This window comes from Sus scrofa, chromosome 13 (assembly GCF_000003025.6).
Source record: "Sus scrofa isolate TJ Tabasco breed Duroc chromosome 13, Sscrofa11.1, whole genome shotgun sequence".
Classification (NCBI taxonomy): domain Eukaryota; kingdom Metazoa; phylum Chordata; class Mammalia; order Artiodactyla; family Suidae; genus Sus; species Sus scrofa.
This window is the reverse complement of record NC_010455.5, coordinates 117424636-117442060: the sequence shown is the minus strand read 5'-3', so window position 1 is coordinate 117442060 and position 17425 is coordinate 117424636. Positions and strand designations below refer to the sequence as shown.

At 36.1% G+C, this 17425-nt stretch overlaps 1 protein-coding gene across 3 annotated transcripts in view; it reads right to left on the bottom strand.

Annotated features, from left to right (window-relative positions):
- MFN1 (mitofusin 1) overlaps positions 311–17425 on the bottom strand; it is a 37114-nt gene continuing 19999 nt past the window's right edge. Inside the window, exons 10-18 of one of the 3 annotated variants that reach the window (XM_021068493.1) lie at positions 12890–13011; positions 10141–10267; positions 9754–9858; positions 8804–8906; positions 8471–8700; positions 6307–6459; positions 5330–5526; positions 4563–4697; positions 311–2409 (exon numbers count right to left, since the gene is read on the bottom strand). In XM_021068493.1, the coding sequence (XP_020924152.1) occupies positions 2331–2409; positions 4563–4697; positions 5330–5526; positions 6307–6459; positions 8471–8700; positions 8804–8906; positions 9754–9858; positions 10141–10267; positions 12890–13011 (1251 nt within the window). In that variant the 3' untranslated portion in view covers positions 311–2330. The remainder of the gene's footprint in view (positions 2410–4562; positions 4698–5329; positions 5527–6306; positions 6460–8470; positions 8701–8803; positions 8907–9753; positions 9859–10140; positions 10268–12889; positions 13012–17425) is intronic. The other 2 variants (XM_021068494.1, NM_001315732.1) reach the window with 2 other exon arrangements.

The window sequence follows — 17425 nt, the reverse complement described above, 5'->3', positions numbered from 1 at the left end:
TGGGTTTGATTGATGGCCTCACTAGTGGCTTAAGGACCCGGTGTTGCTGAGAGCTGTGTTGTAGGCCAGCAGCTTGCAGCTCTGATTTGACCCTTAGCCTCAGAACTTCCATATATGGCAGGAGCGGTCCTAAAAAGACCAAAAAACAAAGCCACAGATTTTCCTTAAAAAGTAAAATTTAGTCACTTTCCCTTAAGTTCTCTTAGGATAAAAATGAACCAGCCTCCCCAAGATAGCTTGTATGCCTGCTATAAAAATCATTAAGATTAAAGACTGAAATTCACTAAAATCAGTGGAAATGCTACATTTATCAGCTATCAGGCAAATAAGTTTTATTTTCACCTTGCACACATAAAAAATGTAGTTTTGAAAAAACTTAAGATCATACAAAGTTTATAAATAATCCTGCAAACATACATAGTAGACAATCAAGTAAATGTGCAATAACTTTTAACTACATCAGCTATAAATCAACTTCTTTATAATTCACAGGCTTGGTCATGGGTGCACTTATCTCCAAGCATAGAGGTTGGGTTTCATTATTTTAGTGTCCCATTTCCAACCTTCATACATTTTCAAACTTGATCAGGTGGAACTGCATTCAAGTTAGTGATGCAAAACTTAGTATAAACTTATTATACCAGAAGCACTATTCCGGAATTTCCCAAACTTTAGCATGCATCAACAATCATCCTTAGGGCTTGTTAAATCAGACTGCTAGCCCCCAGACCTAGTATTTGACTCTCTAGGTCTGGGATGAGAATCAAGAATGTAATTCTTACAAGTTTACAAGTGATAACTGCTGATGGAAAGACTAAACTTTGAGAACCACTGTGTATTTCAAAAGTTCAAGTACTTGCGTATAAAGATTAAGGCCATGATTTTGTAACCTTAATAAGCAGTACCCAGTCTTAGACATCAGGTTTTCATGTTGCAGTTGTTACCTAATCCCACTTCTTTGTGGCTTATGTCATTTTTTGGTTATAAAGCAACAAAATTAGCTACAAACCAATATTTGGATTTGAATATTGTATCCTAGTATCTGATTTGCATAAAAATATATTTTGAAAGGCTTCTATGGCCTAAATAATGTTATTTTCTCCTTAAAATATCTTAAAAAAGTGTTGCACCTGCTGTGAAAAACAGCATCCGAGAGCCTCAAAGGCACAGAAAAAGTGCTAAGTATTAAAAAAAAAAAAAAAAAAAAGCCTGAAATGTTAGCTTTCCCATGGAAAAGTGGCATAAACTATATTGACCAGATGCACTGTTTTCTGGGATTGTGCATTTCTAACAACCATCTATGTGATGCTGATCTGGTGGTCCTCAAAACTATATTTTGTGTAGCAAAGCCCTAGAATGTCAGTTTTTAATGTTTCCATAGACATTTCAATTAGTTTTTAACATAGAAACAGACACAATACTTGAACCCATACACATTTCATTAAGATAAAAAATACAGTAATCATTTTAAACCATGCCCTGGCAAATTCATACAATGAAATAAACATAAAAGCAACCCCAGGGGTAATCCAGCAGTATCCTCTGCAAATACCTTCTGAAGAACAGTGTTTATACATGACCATAACCACTCAAAATTCAGACCTCCCTTATCTTTGGCTATTAAACTTTAAAAAAAAAATCACTTCTAAAACTGACATGGAAAGCTTTCCGTAACTGGAATCAGAGTTGAGGCTAAACATTTCTTTAGAAATGGATGAACAAATTATAATAACAAAACCATTTTAGATCAATTTTAATGGGAATAAAAGAGGGACTAAAAACAGCATCATTTGTGGTTTATATACCTGCCAGGAGGGCAAGTGATTGTAACCTGCATAAACAATATACTCAAGAACATTCCACACACCTTTGTGGTTAGAGCAGTGCAGTTTTTTTATAAAACAAAAAAATGTGACCATTCCCATTAAAGTATGCATCACAAATTAGTTCTGAGAAAGAAGAAGAAAGGAGCATTCTCTAACTCCTGGATGCCAGGAAGCAGAGTTTTTTCAGAATCAAAAACAAAGAGAGCCCTAATTAAGAGCAAGGCCCCACCCCTCAGGGGTCACAGAGTTGGTTCTTTTGCTTTTTAACTAGTTCATCACTTTCACACATCAAAGGCTTTTTCTTTACCTAAAATTAAAACCAAAGAGACATAACACTCTTCAGAAATGCAAACACCTTGAGATAGATTAGTACCGGAATCTACTCAAGGATTTGCTGTTTAGGTGTAGTTAGTATAATTCATATTTAAAGTCACTTCATAAAAATAACTGTCCCAGTCTTCTAAGTTCCATTTTCTCCTATGATGATCACCGAAGCAATCTCCATTAAGATTCTTCATTGCTTGAATGTAGAAACTGCTTAGTAAAATTCTCCAGCTTGTTTTCAAGTTGAACAGCTTTCTTTCTAATTAAAAAAAAATGAATAAAACACCAATCTAGTTATCAATAAGAAAAAAAAATGCATCCCATCCAAATCTTAAAAAGAATTACTAGCCAGCTGTTGCTACATATATCTGAACTCAGATTATCAACCCCTATAAAAGCATTTAAGTGCTATTATCACTTTACAATAAACACAGAATCCAGTATCCAGGAAAAAAGCATACTGAGATAAAAGACAAAATCTTTAATAAGATGAAAAGCCTAAGAGACAGTGGAGTCCTATCACCTTACATGGGAATTATATATTTTAAGTCACATATAGACATGGTTGTCCTTGAATTCCCTTTAAGTTAAGCATAAAGTATAAGTGCATTTATATACACACAAAGCAGTTTGGCAGATGTCAAAGGACCATGGCTGCCAAAAAATACATTTTTTTAAATATCAAGAATTGTACTTGATGCACCCAAATGCCCATAAACAGAGGGAAAACAAAGAAAATTGACAGGAGGCTGCTAAGTTTGCATCTCCCATTCATACTTGAATGAGCTTCTTTTTCTCTTTTCTCCTTGGTCTTGTTTTGTAGTTAAGTGCACATGGTTGAGGTCATATAAGTTAAGTGTATGTATGAACTCCACTATATACTTCTTCCTTAAGCATTAGTTAAATTCTACCTGAATGGCTAAGCCTAATTTAGTAATAGTGGAGATTCCAATCCTATGTTAATATTAGTTGAAACTTTCCTGTTAGAAAAAGAATTAAGTCAAAAATAAATTTATTAGGAGTTCCCGTCGTGGCGCAGCAGGAACGAATCTGACTAGGAACCATGAGGTTGCAGGTTCAAACCCTGGCCTCGCTCAGTGGGTTAAGGATCTGGCATTGCTGTGAGCTATGGCACAGATCACAGACGTGGCTCAGATCCTGAGTTGCTATGGTTGTGCTGGAGGCTGGCAGCTGTAGTTCCGATTCAACCCCTAGCCTGGGAACTTCCATATGCCGTGGATGCAGCCCTAAAAAAACCAAAGAAAAATTCTATTGGATATAGTTTCACCAAATTTGAAAAGCTATATTTGGAATGATCTAACCCAAATCTAACCTTATCACCTTTTCCAGAGACTTTGAGACTGTGGTGCAGTGAGAATGTGACTGCTAATCAGACTTAAGATAAAATGGAAAGATACCATGACATGCATTTAAAATATATGTCCCAAAACCAAGTCACAAGGATAGTCTCTACAATTTGCAGACATTGCCAGCTGTTTTCAAACCGGCAACTGTATGTAGCATGTGCCCTGGTAAGTAGCAGCAGAGTGTAATGATTCTCCTAGGCTGGTAGATCAGCCACCTAATGGGTAATAAAAGCTTAAGTTAACAACTACCAAGAAATATAGACCTTATAGTGACACTGGTCCTGTCCCTGCAAAGCCAAATTTATTTAGACTCCAAAGAATCCATGGCAAATTATATTAAACCAGAATTCTACACTATATTAGGATATCTTGTTCAATTTTATTGCTTCAAATTTAGGTATACCTAACAATTTCCAATGAGAAGAAAAGTTATGGGTCTTAGATATATAGGACTGAAAACACATACTATTAATAACAGAACTTCTGCTCTGAAAAGGGACTAATATAGCTTAATGGAGAGCTATAAGCTTACATCTAAAAAGTTCCTTTAAATTCAGATTATTTTGGAGTTCCCGTCGCAGCGCAGTGGTTAACGAATCCGACTAGGAACCATGAGGTTTCGGGTTCGGTCCCTGCCCTTGCTCAGTGGGTTAACAATCCGGCGTTGCCGTTGCCGTGAGCTGTGGTGTAGGTTGCAGACGCGGCTCGGATCCCACGTTGCTGTGGCTCTGGCATAGGCCAGTAGCTACAGCTCCGATTGGACCCCTAGCCTGGGAACCTCCATATGCCGCGGGAAATAGCAACAACAACAACAACAAAAAGACAAAAGACAAAAAATAAATAAATAAATAAATTCAGATTATTTCTTCTTATAGAAAACAGCTTTCATTGAAATTGCAAAACATATGGAATTAAACATGGAAAATTATAAACCAATGAAGAAAGCTAAAAATTTTAATACAAATGTGCTAGTGATTTTACATAATCACATCTTAGTAAAGAGACCAATAAACGTTCATATTATTGAGGAAAAAAGTTCAAATACCTTAAGAGCTTTGAATTGCTTTGTATTTTCTCCAGTTGATCTATTTCTTTGGATAATCTAGCAATTTCTTCTTCTAGATGTCTTTGTGTAATATCAACTTGTTGGCACAGGCGAGCAAAAGTGGTTGCCATTTCCCTTAAAATAAAAAACATTTTATCATCAGTCATAAATGCCTTGTAAAAATGAATAATCTTTGGAGTTCCCACTGTGACGCAAAGGACTGGTGCTGTCTTGAGAGCACTAGGATGCAGGTTTTGATCCCCTCAGATTTGATCCCTGGCCCAGGAACTTCCCTATGCCTCAGGTGCAGCCATTAAAAAAAAAAAAAAAAAAAAAGAAAAAAGAAAAAATTGCAATCGTCTGTTGCTCAGAAAACTTTCTAATTCAGCTCTCAGTAGCATCCTAATACAGAATATTATGCATTGATTTGACTCAAGTTCTATATATTTTTACTAAATCAATGAAACCAATATTTAAGATACATAAAAGAAATTCACTGGGCCCAGGTATTTATTAATAAAATTCTTTGAGTTTAAAAAAAAATCATGCCATTAAAGTTCAAAATCTGGGCTGTAACAGTAAAAATAAATCTCGTTCACCATCATGCATTTTGAGCCCACTGTTTGGCATCATTCTATTTTTTCACTTTGGTGGTGATTATAGTATGTGTTCACATTGTGACAACTGACATTACTCATGCATTCTGCATGGACATCATACTTTAACAAAGCTTTAAAACAAAAACACAGAAGAATCTTTCAACTTACTGTTGTACTTGATGGCTACAGTTGGCGCTTGTGAAGCTAACGATCATCTGCAGTTTTTCAGTTGCATAGTTCACAAACTGCTGTTTAAAGGCTCTCTCCTTGGCACGGGTGGTCCAAGTCAGCCTCTCATAAAGATACAAAGCTCCATACATACTTAATGAAATGGATATGAGTTTCCAGCCTACAGTTTTCCAAATCTGTAAGATAAATTCAGTTTACTCAGAGAAAGAAAAACACCACTAGTGAGATAATACTAAAAGACATTTTAGAAAACTCATTGGCGCCCTACAGATCACTGAGTCAGATTGTTTTTTAAATGTATGTTCCTTCTCTATGAGAAAATATGAAATTACTGGAAATCAAACTGAAAAAGGAACAGCGCATAAATATCAGGCAAGAACTTTTAGAACTATTTACAACCTGCCAGGCATTTACTAAGTTGATTCAATGTATCTCAGAAAGGGATGTTAATTTTTTTTAGGTCAAAGGTTTAAAAAGCCAAAACAAGTAAACCTATGCTGTTAATGCAATGAAAACATTTTGAACATATAAGTACTACAAGAACTAATATTTATGGGAGTTTCCATTGTGGCTCAACAGTAATGAACCCTTTAGGATCCATGAGAATGCAGGTTCAATCCATGGCCTCCCTGGGCTAAGGATCTGGCATTGCCGTGAGCTGTGGTATATGTATGTCACAGACACGGCTCAAATCTGGTGTTGCTATGCCTCTGGTGTAGGCTGGCAGCAACAGCTCTGATTAGACCCCTAGCCTGGGAACCTCCATATGCCATAGGTGCGGCCCTAAAAAGACAAAAATAAAAACAAACAAAAAAATTAAGATTAGACTTGTGAAACTCTATTCATTAACTTTAACCTACAATTTGCATGTCATTTTATAGATCCAGAAGTAAAAACCTTTCTATAGCTTTGCAATAATTTCAATTTTAATCACACTAAAAAGTACTGTTTCTTACCACTCCTCCAACAACAATGATGCCCATCGAAGTTCTAGAGGTAAGAGAAGCTAATCCTGTTATTAAGGTAACCATGATTTCTTCCTGTGATGCATTATCTGGTGTTGCTGGATTGTTAGGAGCTGTGGGAGTAGAAGCTAAAGATCTGGGGAGCTGAGATGGGGAAAAAAGGATGAATTCAATTAAGCAACTACAAATGGAATTATTATATTTACAAAATTCTACTGTATTCTCTTTTAAAATTATAGTAGTAACTATGAAAAGAATGACTTCAATTAATGGAATTTACCCATAAATATGTTAAGAAAATGAAAAATGGTCTGAAAATTATCATCTATAACATGGACCAACGATATCATGACAAATAATAATAAATTTTCACAATGTACAATGAGTCTATAACAGTAGACCCTCAACTCTTAAAATTAATTAAAAGTGTATAAAAAAATTTTCAGAGTTCCCTTTCTGGCTCAGTGGGTTAAGAACCCGACTAGTATCCATGAGGATGTAGGTTCGATCCCTGGCCTAGCTCAGTGGATTAAGGATCTGGCGTTACCATGAGCTGCAGTGTAGGTCAGAGGTGGCTCTGAACTGGCATTGCTGTGGCCATCAGCTGTAGCACCAATTCAGCCCCTAGCCTGGGAACTTCCACATGCTGCAGGTATGGCCATAAAAAGAAGGAAAAAAAAAATGGACTTCAAAATTAAAACCTTTTACACTTCAGGGAGTTCTCTCATGCTCAGCGTGTTAAGGATCTGGTGTTGTCACTACAGAGGTGATGATTGCTGCTGTGGTGTGTGTTCAATCCGTGGCTCGGAAACTTCTGCATGCCATGGACGCGGACAACAACAAAAAAAATCTTTACACTCAAGAAACACTATATGAAAATTAAAAGGCAAGCCACAGACTAGGAAAATATACATTCTTGGAAATCATATATCTGATAAAGACTTGTACCTGGAATATATAAAGAACTCCCACAAGTCAAAAGGAAGCCAAATAACCCAATTAAAACATGGGCAAATGGGGGAGTTCCCTGATGGTCTAGTTGTTAAAATTTGGAGCTTTCATCACTGCAGCCCTGGTTCATCCTGGTCTGAGAACTGAGATCCCACATATGAAAAGATGCTTAACATCATTAGTCATTAGGGAAATACAAATCAAAACTACAGTGAGATACAACTTCACATTTGCCAGAATAAAAAAGACAATAACAAGTCTTGATGAGAATGTGAAGAAATAGAACCATAATAAATTGCTGGTGGGAATGAATGTAAAAGACAGCAGCTACTTTGGAAAACAGTTTGGCAGTTCCTCAGAAAGTGAAACACGGAGTTAACATACCATACCAGAGTACATATCTATGCTCAGCAATTCTGCTCCTAGATATATATATACTCAAAAGAAATGAAAACAGATGTCCAAATAAAAACAGTGTAGGGGTATTCAGAGCATCATTATTCATAATAGCTAAAAAGTACAAATAACTCAAATGTCCATCAATTGATGAAAGGATAAATAAAAAAAAATGTGATAGCCATAATGGAATATTATTCAGGGATAAAAAAGGATGGAGTATTGATACATGCTACAATATTCAGGTACTGTGATGATGAACCTTGATAACATTATACTACGTCACAGTAATCAGGCACAAAAGGCCACACTGTATATGATTCCATTGATAGGAAATGTCCAGGAAAAGCAAAATTGATACAGAAACCTGACCAGCAGTAAGTCTGGAGGCAGGAATGATGAGTGACTGCAAATGGGCACAACGGTCTCCTTTGGGGTGACAGAAATGTTCTAAAACTGAATTAATAGTGATGGTTTTACAATTCCTCAAGTTTTCTGAAAATTTACTGAATTGATAAATTCAAAAAATTCTTTTGGAATTTCTACATGCCACAAGCGCAGCCAAAAAATTAAAAAATAAGAAAGAAAGAAAAAAGAAGAAAAAAAGAAGTGGCTCTATATCTAAATATCAGCTCACAAATAAGCAAATCTGGCATAGCTAGTTCTATATAGAGAAATCACATAAATAAAAGGAAACTCTCAACTGGTAGAATCAGATACACACCTGTACAGTATAGCAATAACCACTTAATAAAAAGCCTACTCCAAAAAAATATACATATATATATACACACACATACACATATACCTGAAAGATGGGCTCTGATAATCCTAGAAGCACCCGCTGAGCATTTGTAGGGCCCAAGAAACGATGGACAAGGGATGACCAGCCCAGGGAAAACCGAAATACAATATCCTCTTGGAAATCTGAACATAACTTGTGGCAATTTAGGTCATAGCTAAGATCAAATTTCTTGCAAGGAATCAGTGTATGTAGTTTATTCTGTATACCAGCTGGAAGTAATGGCTTCAAATTTTCTAGAAAGAACAAAATTATATTTAAAGAAACAACAGTAAATAATGTATCTTTTAACCATGAAAAAACAAAAAACGCATATGAACTTGTAGATATAAATATTACCAATAATTTCTTGCTGGGACTGAAACATCGAAGCATTGACTTCATTGGTACACCGATCAGCCAAATTTCTTCCCATTCCATCTTCTATGTGCTTATTTAACTCCTGTTAACAATGGTAAATGTCTACATCTTTTTCTCTAGAACATATGCAGATTTTACAAAAATAAAAAAGTAGTAAACACTACCCAGAGACCCCATGCTAAAATACATGCTCAGGGCAGGGCCCTAAGCCAGGACAAAGCCAGATGAAGCAAAATGATTGGCCAGAGGAAGTCCAGAAGGACCGCCCCCAGAGGAGTGATTTTGATTTAAAGGCCCTCCGAGGCACATGTTGCTCTCTCCGTCTTTTTTCCTATGTCTTTCTCTCTCCCTTTTCACCCCCATCCCCCACCACACACCACTGTTGTACCTGTATTTTCTCCATACTTATCTTCTCTCTTTAAATAAACACTTAGGAATTCCTGTTGTGGCACAGCATAAATGAATCTGACCAGTATCCATGAGTATGTGGGTTTGATCCCTGGCCTCACTCAGTGGGTTAGGGATCTGGTATCGCCATGAGCTGTGGTACAGGTTGCAGATGTGGCACGGATCCCAGGTTGCTATAGGCCAGCAGCTACAGCTCCAATTTGACCCCTAGCCCGGGAATTCCCACATGCCACAGATGTGGCCCCAAAACACGTAACTGCTTCATAAAAAAGAAAATTGAAAAAAAACAAACAAAAAAAATTGTAGTAAACACTAAAATAACTTCATTCTTTTCTAAGAGGATAATTTTTCTCTGCTTTATAGTTTATATATTTATTATAAGAGTGCAACAGGAGATGTAATAGTTTAATCATGTCCTGACTGTCATGAGTGCTAAAATGGCCAAACCACTAAAGAATGGAGTAAAAGTCAGAATAAGATAAGGAAACTGTATCTGAATATTTAACTACAATTTAACTTACATTTTTATACACTTTCAATACACTGGGAGTAGGATGAAACTCAGAACAAAATTCATCAACCAAAACAGAGAGTCGACAAATTTCATCTGTCATTGCACATGAAACCTAAAAATATTAAAAAATTAAAACAAGATTACCAACTATTCAAAAACTCAAATTGAAAAAAAACCAAAATATTCCTTTAAGGTAGTAGATAAAAATTTTAGGGTTATCAAAAGTATTTCCAGAGTTCACTGGTGGACTAACAGGTTAAGGATCCTGCACTGTCACTGCTGTGGCGCAGGTTCAATCCTTGGCCTGGGAACTTCTGCATGCAGCACGCACAGCCAAAAAACCCCCAAAATTTCCATTTTCAGATAGTATAATCACAAAGCTTATGTTACCCACCTTATTTGCCACCTCCTCTGTAACTTCCTTGATTTTTTTCTTAACATCCAGAGTTAAAAGGTTCATCTGGTTTCGGATAAAGTCCAGTCTATCAATTTGGTCTTCCCTCTCTTCTATTGAATAAACCCTATTATGTTATGAAGAGTAATTAATATTCAGGATATATTAAAGTCACAAGGATATTAAGCAGGAACATTCACTTATATACTGAACCATCTGTTAGCATGATATAAGAAAAAAAAATCTTGTATTTCAACGTCTAAAAGGGATTTGAATAGGAATTCCCTGGTGGCACAATGGGCTAAGGATCTGGCCTTGTCAGTGCTGTGGCTCAGATTTGATCTCTGGCCAGGGTACTGCTGCATGCCACGGGGATGCCAAAAAATAACAGATATAACATTTCACTGATGTTTTACAAATGATTAAATATAAACTACTATCTACCTCTACTGATGTGGTATCTGAATACCACAAAGGACTAAAAAGGATTCTAAATCTCCACCCATTTCATGGATATGAACAGTCAAAATACACTCTATTTAACAAACAGGGGCTGGTGGAGTTCATGTTGTGGTGCAGTGGTTAACGAATCCGACTAGGAACCATGAGGTTGCGGGTTCGATCCCTGCCGTTGCTTAGTGGGTTAAGGATCCAGCATTGCTGTGAGCTGTGGTGTGGGTCACAGGCGCGGCTTGGATCCCGCACGTTGCTGTGGCTCTGGCGTAGGCCGGTGGCTACAGCTCTGATTGGACCCCTAGCTTGAGAACCTCCATATGCCGCGGGAGCAGCCCTAGAAAAGGCAAAAAGACAAAAAAAAAAAAAAAAAAAAAAAAAAGGGCTAGTAAATAGCGTTCTGCAAGCCAAATCCAGCCAGCTACTAGTTTCTGTTAAAGTATTCTTGGAATACAGCCACACACATTCACATTCCTATTGTAGACATGACTGCTTCTGCTCTAAAACAGAACTGAGTAGCTGCAAAAGAGATAACATGGCCCATAAAGCATAGATGTCTACTATCTGCTGAAATTTGTCAACCCCTGGTTGATATAGGAAAACAAAGACGATCTTTTTAAGATCATCTTTGGCTAAATGAGTTTCTAAGACACGATTATACAAACCATCCTCAAATCACATGATTTTTGTGCCATGTTTATTCCTATGTCCTCTATTTTTCAAAAAATTAACACTAAGGTCAATCCAGTGGATCAATACTCACTCTGGCTCTCATAATAAAGCAACTGGCTCATTATACAGAAACTGCATAGGGCCAGATATCAGAGTCTGGGTTCTTTTTTTTGTCTTTTCTAGGGCCACATCCACAACATACAGTTCTCAGGCCAGGGGTCTAATCGAAGCTGTAGCCACCAGCCCACACCACAGCCATGGCAACACAGGATCTTTAACCAACTGAGGGAGGCCAGGGATCGAACCCGCAATCTCATGGTTCCTAGCTGGATTTGTTAACCACTGAGCCATGATGGGAACTCCAAGAGTCTTGGTTCTAACACTTGTGCTTTATATGCTCTAAATCCTCTTTTATATTCATTACATACTCCAACAAAAGTGTCGAAAATTGGCAATAGATGCAGATATGAGTAGAGTTTTGTTACCAGCAAGACCAAATAAATTTAAAATTCCCAACTTACGTCATCTTGAACTTAATATGAGATGCTTTATAGCTTTCCTTTGATTGGCTTAAGCCCACTAAATGGTCCAAGTGAAGCTGGACATCATCATGTTTGTGTGTTTAATAACATCTTGATGTTTCAAGTGTACCAAGTTTGTGAGAACTACCCTTTTCGACTAATGTTGGTGTGTTCATTTTCAAGTTATAAGATAATAAATGAAATAAAGTACTGCAAAATAGTATGATATATAGGGTAGTAGGTACTCACCAAATACACTTTCTGGCTGACAGGCACTTATCACCTTATTTGTTTACAAGCTGACAAATAAGGCATAAAAGAGTGATTTCAAACTTTCAATAGAAGACTATAGGAAGATGAATGATGGGCTGAATGTAAAAAAGAGGGGCACCTGTTTTGGACTTCAAAAAATTCTGCGTGAAGAAATGGTTCTTCCAGTGCTTTAAAGATATTTTAAAGCCACTGTATATTTTGAAATCACAACTCACACACAAGAATACCAAGATTCAGGGAATGTAAATGATGTGTTCAAGGTTGTAGAAGAAATATTTACAATTTCAAATATTCACTTAAGAACATGCAAGTAGGAGTTCCCACTATGGCACAATGGGATTGGTAGTATCTTGAGAGTACTGAGACACAGGTTCCATCCCTAGCCTGGCACAGGGGGTTAAGGTACTGGTGTTGCTGCAGCTGCATAGCTCACAACTGCAGCTTGGATCTGATCTCTGGCCAAGGAATTCCATATGCAGTAGGGTGGCCAAAAAAGAAAAAAAAAGAAAAAAAAAATTTAAAGGAGTTTCCACGGTGCAATGGGATTGGCAATATCTTGGGAGGCTGTGATGCAAGTTCCATCTCCAGCACCCCCAGACTGGCACAGTAGATTAAAGATCCCTGGCCTGGGAACTCCATATGCTGCAGGGCAGCCAAAAGAGAAAAAAAATAATAATAAATAAATAAAAAATGAAAACATGCAAGTAGGTATCACCTAACGGTGATGTTAGTGTGAAAAGTTATTTAGTAATATAACAATTTTCAATCTCGGTTTAAGGAATTCATATTGACACACACAAAAAAACATTTTCAATAAAATGAATTCATACCTTTTCTCTGCTGCTGCCACGTTTATTGAATCCATTATGTTTTTCACAGTTTCTAGTATTTGTTTAGCTCTGATAGTGTGCTGTTCAAACTTTGTTTTCACTGCTGACTGCGAGATACACTCCTGCGAGGGGCCCAAGCCATAACACATTACTGTAATTCCATCCCAACACATTCAGGAATTTAAACACAAAAACTTGCTGTTTATAAAGTTAACCAAAACAGACATAAGGATAGAAAATAAATGTATGACAAATACAACTTAAAATTATACAGGTCAAAAAAAAAATAAAAGGGGGGACAAGGATTCAAAAGTAAAAAGGCTTTAACAGCAAGTTCATATTTTTGTGTTAATTTTACACAGTAATGTGTAATGGTTCTTTGACTACATTATTTTTAACAGTAAATAAACAGGGTTCTATTATCAATGTTAAAAAAAGGTTTCTTCTTTAGAATTACTCATTATATTTGTTCATCTTTAATCTTTTCCTAGTCTATCTTGACTTTTCTCATATTTACAATTGATAACCTAGTACAATTTTTAATTAAGCCATGAATTACAATTCTACACTGAAAAAATTAGTTGAAATAATTCATATCAAGTTATAAAAAAGGATTTCTATATATTAACGCTTGAACAGCAAAAAACCTAAGTAATATTTTTAATTATTTATAGAAGAATATCTACAGCTATTTCTAAAACAAACCCACTATTGTCACTGGTCTATAGTGTGTGCATACATGTCAGAATGATGTTTCACCTTCAAGCTAATTGTAGCTCATAACTCACTAACAGTTGCACAAATCAATTAGTGTTTCATGACCAATGTATTTTTAAATAGAATACATCAGAATGCATCATCTATGATAATGGATGTTTATTTTGTGATTTTTTTTTTCCATGTTCAATTTAGGTGCATACTACTTGCTGTTTAAAACATTTACTATAATTCATCATTACATGCTTCCAAAATTATTACATTAAAATTTTCCTTTCACTTTTATTTCACAGAAAGTGAAATTCTATACTGACATAGCATTTGAAAGCAACTGTAAGTATTTAAAGAGAAATGCTATCTGGTCTTTGAACAATCAAGAAATGCTCATCTGGGTGAGAAAATTAATACCTAAAAGAGATGTTTCACAGGAGCGATATTTATTTTCTACGATAAACTTGTAAAAAACTAGGTGTATAGCCCCAGCTCTCCAATATTTTCATGAATTCATCCTCTTGAACTTGTGTTTAACTAGTACAGATTGTGCTAATTACTTCCTAAAGTAATTACTATCCTTTATCAAAATAAATAGCTTTCAAGCTTTAAAACAGTCACTTAATACTCTAGCACTGTATTTTTATATTAAAATCATTGGCATATTAAATATTCATTCAATGTTTTATTTATAATCTATGCTTAGCCTTCATGTCTCAAGTGATTATTTGTTCACTTCACTAAGATAAAAGAAACTTTTAAATTCTCTCTTTGACTCGTTAGCTTTTCTCTTTGTTTGAGGTATAGAAAACCTAATTCTTTTCTTTAGCTATAGGACACATGAGGGTAATTCACTAGTTAAGAGTTTATAAGCCTAACTCAGAGCCCATTACTTTTTTCCACTGCATGTCTAACTTCTGCTCATTGTAAAACTTTTTAATACATCACTCAATGATCATTAATCCTAAAAAGAACAGTGGTAGGAAATTACATTATTCCTCTTCTGTACATGCCAAAGCATAAACCACTAATAACTACACAATATTACACATGTAAAGTGCAAACCATCTGTTTTTTAATGATCAAAAACAAAATTTTGATTTTACTTTAAATAACTATCTCATAAATTGCTAAATTAACCTCCACAAAAGCTGTAATAAATAAAAATATTTTTAAAAGAAAAAAACAAGTTAAAAGAAATTCTATGTTCCTCGATGAAGCAGATCTAGATATCAGCAATGAAGACCCCAAATTTGTAGATAACAGCACAGTATTAGAGCTAGACTAGAAAAAAAGAAAAAAATCTCAAAAGTTATTAGAAAAAAACAGGCACTCTTTTTCTAATTAAAAAGTATCTAATATAGATGTCCCACTGATCAAAAAAATATCGAGTCAACTGTAAAAGAAATACTCTATTCCAACTAAATATAGGAAATACTAATTTAAATAAAGTTTCTTTACTGAACCATTTCCCAGAGCCCTTCATGCACTAATACACTTATGGATCTCCATGGTGGACGTATACAGCATACAGGAGTTCCCAGACTTACTTTATCAGGAACTCTTAATTTTCCCAAGGAAAGGTTTAAAATACTACATTAGACAATTTAAATTCTATTTTGTCAGAGTATCCTGTAGGTTACTTTAAAACTTGTTAAAGATTTAGAACCAAAATAATATTTACATTTCAATTTAGATCTTCTGATTTTCTAATAACATCTAAAGACAGCTGACAATTAGTCACAGTTATAAATTTCTAAATATCAATATTTATGTGTAATTACAACATAAACTTGTCAAGTCCACCACTTTGATAACAGACCCCAAACACCCAATAACATGCTACTCACCACTCTCAATGTATTATTTTAAAACACTTTAAACTGACAGGAAAAGTGCAAGAAGAACACCAAGATACAATATACCTTTCAAGTAAATATACCAAATGTTAACATTCAGCTTTGTCTGTTTACTTTTACTTCTCTCGCTCCATATAGATATAGGTCTACATATTCATATACTTTTATACACATGTACATTTTTTTCCTGCTGAACAATTTGACAATTCATTGCAACCACTACAACCTTACTATGAAATATATTAGCATGTGTCTCCTAAGAATGAAGACATTTTCCTATACAACCACGAAACAATTATTATATTCAGAACACTTACTACTGGAACAATACTATTAACCTAACACACAGTCCATTTTAAGATTTCACCGTTGTCCCAAGAATGTCCTTTACAACAAATTCATCAACATTTTAGAGAAAAGTTTTATATCTTTTCCTTCATACGATAAAAACTATTAAAAATAATGGCCAAATACCTGGGCAAAAAATTTTAGATTTCTAAACTACCTTCAGAATATACATCTGTCCAAATATAGGCTGAAAACAAGAAAACATATATTAATAGAATTAACTTTGATTTTCTTGTTTGATTTTAATTTCCAAGGCTTATTTAACGTGGTACCCAGAATGTTCATAATATTTAGCTTTTTTTAAACCAAATGAATCTCAAGAAGTCCATGGCAAAAATCAGACTGTTTGATTAAAATGATGAACTTGGGGGAGTTCCCACTGTGGCTCAGGGGAAATAAATCCGACTAGTATCCATGAGGATGCGGGTTTGACCCCTGGCCTTGCTCAGTGGGTTAAGGATCTGGTTGCTGTGAGTTGCAGTGTAGGTAGCAGATACAGCTTGGATCCCACCTGGCTGTGGCTGTGGCGTAGGCCAACAGCTGTAGCTCAGATTTGACCCCTGGGGCCTGGGAACTTCCATATGCCACAGGTAAGGCCCTAATAAAGACAAAGGAAAAAAAAAAAGATGAACTTGTTACAGTTTTTCCTTTTCCACAGAAATCATTTTATAAGACCACACAAACAACTGAATTCTAAAAACAGAGAAAAGGTGTTTAAAGGCCACAATCCATAATCACAACGCAAAGAAATCAAGAAAAGTTAAATGAGAAGATTCCATTTTTTTTTTTTCCTTTTAGGGCCTTACCCATGGCATGTGGAAGTTCCCAGGCTAGGGGTCGAATTGGAGCTGCTGGCCTGTGCCACAACCACAGCAAGTCGGGATCTGAGCCACATCTGCAATCTACACCAGTTTATGGTAGGGCAGGATCCTTAAACCACTGACCGAGGCCAGGGATCAAACCCACATCCTCATGGATCCTAGTTGGGTTCATTAACCTCTGAGCCATGACGAGAACTCCCATGAATCAAAGAAAAAAATTTTTTTTGGTCTTTTTGCCATTTCTTGGGCAGCTCCCATGGCATATGGAGGTTCCCAGGCTAGGGGTCTAATCGGAGCTGTAGCCACCAGCCTACGCCGGAGCCATAACAACATGGGATTTGAGCTGCATCTGCAACCTACACCACAGCTCATGGCAACGCCGGATCCTTAACCCACTGAGCAAGGCCAGGGATCGAACCCACAACCTCATGGTTCCTAGGCGGATTGATTAACCACTGAGCCACGACAGGAACTCCCCAAGAATCAAAATTTTTAATAACTCCTGCACTGAAGAGGAAATGCCAAAAAACTATAAAATTTAATGAACAATGAAAACTGGATACTGAAACTCATGGAATATATCCCAAAGCTACACTCACAAATTCATCGCCATAGCCCTAAATTCTTTCCTAAAACCAAAAAGCAAAAAGTGATTCCACTTACACCATGAAAACAGAAGGAAATTTTGTAGAAAGATTAACATAGAATTGAATGAACTGGGAGTTCCCGTTGTGGCTCACGGTAACAAACCTGACCAGACCAGTATCCACCAGGACGTAGGTTCAATCCCTGGCCTTGCT